General features: G+C 38.2%; 1 protein-coding gene across 1 annotated transcript; it reads right to left on the bottom strand.

Annotated features, from left to right (window-relative positions):
* Nucleotides 1–237: 237 nt before the first annotated feature.
* On the bottom strand, nucleotides 238–2072 carry casp21 (caspase 21, apoptosis-related cysteine peptidase). The gene is made up of 6 exons (XM_016552565.1): nucleotides 2032–2072; nucleotides 1850–1935; nucleotides 1038–1172; nucleotides 780–958; nucleotides 566–689; nucleotides 238–476 (listed from the first exon to the last, which is right to left on the bottom strand). The coding sequence occupies exons 1-6, from the start codon at nucleotides 2058–2060 to the stop codon at nucleotides 238–240; spliced, it is 792 nt and encodes a 263-aa protein (XP_016408051.1). The 5' UTR covers nucleotides 2061–2072.
* Between the last annotated feature and the right edge of the window lie 3915 nt (nucleotides 2073–5987).

The following is a 5987-nucleotide window of genomic DNA, read 5'->3' as shown; positions in this document are numbered from 1 at the left end:
ATTAAGAAATAAAAAGAGAAAGTAATCAATTAGATGAAGTACCTGAAGCATTTAATTAATTGCATGCGCTTAGACAGTTTTGCCATATTGATCTGCCATTTTGCACATCAACTGATTAACAAATGTATCTTACAGAACACTGAATGAAAAGTATTTGCATATAAGAGCTAACATATTAATACAATGCTGCCTCACAAACAATATCACTGACTTGCTGCCAGTGATTTAAAAATCAAATTAATTTTTCTTCTCTGGCACATGAAGGTAAAACTCCTTGGTCAGTCTGGAGGCAAAGCACGGCATTTGTCTCTTTCGATGTGTATCCGGGTCTCTGGTGTAAGACTGGAACTGATTGGCCACACAATGATTTACTCTTGTCAGAATCTGAATAATCTCTAGATGACAGTCCATCAACATCTTGCAAAGTTCACGGATAAATACAGAGCCTGTTTCTGGATTTCTCCAAGAGTAGTACCCTGTTGAGAAATAAATATTTTTAAATGCACGTGAGTATGAAAATTTGATGAATCCAACTGTGCTGCAACTATGTCAGTGCAATGCAAACCTTCCACTGTGGAATAACAGCAGAGAAAATCTGCTTCGGGAGCGTCAGATATTCCAAAATATTCCCCCGGTGCTTCTACACTGTCTGCCTCAACACCAGGGTCATATTCCAGCCCCCTGCATGCCTGAATAGGGAATCAAACCAACCACAAATAGTTAACAATATAGTTGTTAATGTTATGAAATGAGCCATGCTTTTCGCAGGTGGCAGCTACCTGTAGGAAGAAGAGTTTTGGCTTGTCCCGCAGACTAGGGCAGAGGTCAGAGGTCATGAGAGAGGTCAGAGTTTTGACAGGGATCCAGCGCTCATCCGATCCCAGAATTGTTCCTTCCTCTCCATGGCTCATCAGTATACATACAAAGCAGGAATTGTCTGTGTGGTTCTCCTTAGAAACTGTGGCACACACCATGTTTATAAATTCATACAGGCACAATGACACATCCAGAATACTGAAAATGATAGCAATCTCTACCTTTCCTCAGTGCACCGATCATTTGATTAGCTGACAAGTTCCTCTCCACTTGTACATGAAATCCCAGGGATTTGAACGTGTTCGACAGTAAGTGTTCGTCTACTGAACAGCCTTTTCTACATAAATGTGGTGAGCCTGGAACAAAAAGACACAACTAGGAAATGGATATGTAAGGAATTTAATGTTTCTAGTTTGGGTTCCAATTCTACTCAACAGTTCCATTGATGGTCGTATAGAATTATTGAGGAAGTTGAAAATTACTGAAAAGAAAATTCAATTAATGAGTCAAATGTTAATTAACTGACCGAATCAGTGAGTGAGTGAGTTATTTATTAGACTGATTCATTTAACTATTTAAACTCATCACTACTTATTTCATAAGTTACCATGTAAAAGTGGGTATAATGTACAGTCAGACATTCATTATCGTGAAATAAACCCTGAGAAAGGTATCATCAAAATTCTAGAAGGTTATTTTTCAGGAACAGATACTTGGAGCAATGCCACAAAACAGGACTAACATGCTAAAAATCACATGAATAAGAACTCAAGACTGTAAGCAGATGTGGTATAAGAACTCAAAACAGAAGAGCTGGAGTCAGCGAGAATCAAGGTTAAAGTGTGTTAAATAGTTAACATTTAAAAAATCAGATTAGAGTTAAACTTCAGATTACAGTTACAGTAGCATTAGGTTCAATATTAGTGTTATTTTAGCCATTCAAAAGGGCAGATGTGATTTAAAGAACAGTTCCAAATACTGTAAGCAGGTCGGAGATTAAACTTCCTCCTAGTTCGGAGAGGCTGATACTCACGGAAGTGCTCATTACTGATGATTAGACATTTGCCTATGTTTTTATGCTTCTTATAAGGCTCAAACACACAGGGCATCTTCACAGCACTGTGACCACAACGTGAAAGATAAAACACATTAACAAAAGTTTAGAAATTAATTTAAACATGCTTGACTTCAAAAGTGTTTCAACTGGAGTCTTACCTGTGACCTTCGGAACCTTGCGAACTCATTCTGAGACTTGATTCACACCACAGAGCCTTGTGCAAGAAAGTCAAGCTTCTTACAATCTCACTTCTCTCATTCTACATTTCCCTCTCCTTTTGCTTTCACTTTACTGTGAAGGATTTCAAAGTCCGCTGCCTCACAGAGGCGTTACTACCGGCGGAGGATCTGTGACTTTATATGGTTTTTACATTTGCACTCAATCTGTTATTATAGGACATGGGAAAGTGTATACACTGTATTGCACGTGTATTTAGGCCTACGTGTTTTTTGACCAGATGTGTATCATTTATGGTGGTAGAAAATCTTCAATTCATAGTTTTCACGTGATGTCACACCCTTACAGGAACGCCCACATACGAGGTTTGCATTAAGCAAGTAGTAATGTAGTAAGACTGCTATTTAAAGGCCAAATTCAGTATTCACCTTACTGATGATGCATACTTTGTACAGGGGCAAGCAGATGAACCCAGAATATAAACGCAATGCGCAAAGTTTAATATTAAATGTTTTCCCATAGAAAACCATTAGGCCTATAAAGAAGACGCTTAACCATTTAGCGCATTGCGTTCATATCCCAGGCTCATTTGCTTGCCTGTATAAAGCACGCATCATCATCAATAAGGTGTGTACTGAATTTAATCTGTTTTTAGTGATTGAAATATTGCGGCGGATGCTTTATATGGATTGCTAATGTAATGGCCAAAAATTGCATTTTGTTCACATATCTTTGTTTTAATCTTTTGAGAGGTGATCTAAATATTTTTGGATTGGAACAGATAATTGACAGGCTTGTGCTGCAGTTCTATGGATGTTTTGCCCGCCAGGTCTTCGAGCCAGTCACGTGACTGAAAACTATGATTTGTTGTTATATTTACTGCATACTAAAATCTCTCTTGACAAACAGGCGAGTTTTATCCTCCTCCTTTTTCTCCTTATATGGCGCTGTGAAGAAACCAAAGTTTGCACGCGTGTCGCAACTGCAGAGCAGAGAGTACCATTTCTGTGAATAATCAGTTAAATTTAGTCCTGTTTTGTACTCACATACACTGAAATAGCGAGAATTAAACGTATGAACTGTGGTACTTTTTGGATCTTGACATCAGTGACATAAATTTACATCAGTCGCGTTGGCTCTTGGACGTGAATCACTCACAATACATATTTACATAGCTACTTATACAGCCCTGTTATTAAATTCAATTTCATTAAAAGTCTAAAGTTACAGTTTTTCAATCTCACCTCACCAGCTGCATCATAGGCTGTTTATAGCTTATACATGGCGTATGTAGCCTATAGCTCATCAGTCCCCTCAATAATAGTCTACACAGTATATTAAAAATATCACCTTACTCAAACATGGAAGTGAGAGGTCAGAAGGAGCTTTATTGCCAAGTATGTTTACACACACAAGGAATCTGTCTTGGCGACAGGAGCTCCAAGTGCAAAAGAAAGTAGACAGTGCAAACATGCATGATAGTGCAGACGTACATAGGAATTACACAGTAGAGATTAAATATAACTCTAATCCCTGCTGGGGGGAAAAACAGCTAAAACTAGAAAACCTCAAACCTAAGCTGGTTGGCTGGTCTTAGCTGGTTTAATCTGGAAGTAGCTGGTTTTAGTTGGTCTCCCAGCCTAGGCTGGTAAAGCAGGTTTTAGCTGGTTGTTTCAGCTGGTCTCCCAGTCTAGACCAGCTGAAGAAGTGGTCAAAACCCCTCTAAAACCAGCCTGCTGACCAGCTATGACCAGGCTGGATGACCAGCTAACCATCATAGGCTGGTTTTAGCTGTTTTTTTTCAGCAGGGATATAAGAAAAACAGAAAATTAAATAATGCAATATAATACCGAAGTAGAAATATAGAGAAAAGGCATATATACTTGTTTTAATGAATGTACAGATGTTTAGTTTATGTAGTTTACAAATTCAATTTAGTTTTCAGATGCTATGTATAAATGTGTCAGTTATAATGGACAATGTATAGTTATGAAAGTTTTAATTGTTCAGGCTGAATATTGCCTGCGGCAAAAAAAAAAAACTGTTCTTGTGCCTGACTGTTCTGGAGGTCAGTGCTTTGTAGTGCCGACCAAAGGGGCAACCATTGAAAGAGAGAGTGAACTGGGTGTGAGGGGTCCAAAGTGATTTTCTTAGCCCTTTTCCTCACTCTGGAGGTGTAACGATCTTGATGGTTGGGCAGGGGGGGGGAACCAATAATCTTCTCAGCAATCCTGACTGTCCGTTGTTGTCTCTTAATGTCTGATTTGGTAGCTGAACCAAACCAGACAGTTATGGATGAACACAGGACGGACTCAGGGTTGGCTGAGTAGAACTGTTTCAGCAGCTCCTGTGGCAGGTTGAATTTCCTCAGTTGGCGAAGGAAGTACAACCCCTGCTGGGCCTTTTTAGCAATGGAGTCTATGTTGCATATTGCATCAAAACAGAATAGTTGCGGACGGTAGTACTGCTGTATACTTCCCTCTGCTGGGAATTTGCAGTAACTACTCCAAAAGGCCACTACATTCTGATGAAAGAATGAAAAACAAATTATGCACATATATATTGATACACTGATAATCTCTTCTATATTTATCTCAACATGCCACTAGAAACATATTACTTTAAAGCACATAAAATAGATTGCAATGTTGTATGTTTTAATGCATGAAATCATGCATTTTCCAAATTCAACTTTAAGGTTGTAGAAAAACAAAAATGCTCTGTAGTTACTATATTGCAGAAAAGATATACATTCATACTACACCTGTATAAGTGTATATATGCAATCTGTATGAAGAGTTCATGTCATTACATTGTGACTGTGCAGTTAAGTGCTCGTGGTCTTTGTGCTATCAAAATGATTTGCGACTGATAATCCAATCATGGTCATTGTTCTGTACTGAGCCTTGTTTGTGGTTACAAGCGTAGTGTGCATGTGTTGTTGTAATGCAGAAAGCAGATTACTGTTTATTAGTGCACTTAGGGTGACATCTTGGGGGGTCTTACAGCAATGAGGGTGCACTCTTTTGTTCCAGCCATATGTGCCGGTTTTGAAGTCCCCATGGTTGTTTAGAGGGTGTTGATTAGTTTTCTGCTGGTGAATGTAGGTCTGACTTAGCATCGTCATTTCAGTGCATCTTAATCTTATTAAAGTTCCATATGGGGACGCATATCCTGAGCTCATGAATAACCCAAATTAAACAAATGAAATGCATCTTTTCTATTTAGGTTACTACATCATTTTTATGTAGGGCCTCAACATAAAGACATCAGCAAACAAATGTTTAAGTTTTCAAACATATCTTTATGTTTGTCTTGTAGAACATAAAGCCTTAATTTGGCAAAAACCTCAATGCAAACATTACACAGCCAGACTCAATGACAATGCAAGATGCAACAAGCTACAATCATATTTTATCAAACCTGCCTGACATAAAGTTCCAATTTGCTGAGCCAATTAAATCTAGTTCATACCCACATAGACTTAAACTACTTCAGTCTGTGTGCATTGAATTTATTTAATACACAAGTTTCACAATTTGAGTTGAATTACTGAAATAAATGAACTTTTCCACGACATTCTAATTTATTGAGATGCACCTGTAGCTGCTAACCAATCAGATACTTGGATCCATGACAGTTTTAAATCAGCACACACCAGGATTACATCATCCACCAGTTCACACTTTCTATTTGGGGAACCGAAGAGGATGTTACGTTTCATTTTGTTGAAAAACTATAGATAAACCTGCTCTAACACTGTATTTTTGAGCTTTTGCCACTCAATTATCAAATGTACTGCTAAAAAAAGACAAGAAACAACGGGGAGACGGGTGGTGATGGGATCAAGACTTGAACTCATGTGCGGTCATACACAATCCACCAGATCATGTCTCCAACACTAATGGTTTTACATTTAAAATGTATTCAAATTTAT

Source organism: Sinocyclocheilus rhinocerous, unplaced genomic scaffold (genome assembly GCF_001515625.1).
Source record: "Sinocyclocheilus rhinocerous isolate Xijiao unplaced genomic scaffold, SAMN03320098_v1.1 scaffold405, whole genome shotgun sequence".
NCBI classification, from domain to species: Eukaryota; Metazoa; Chordata; class Actinopteri; order Cypriniformes; family Cyprinidae; genus Sinocyclocheilus; species Sinocyclocheilus rhinocerous.
This window is presented reverse-complemented; position numbering and strand designations above follow the sequence as displayed.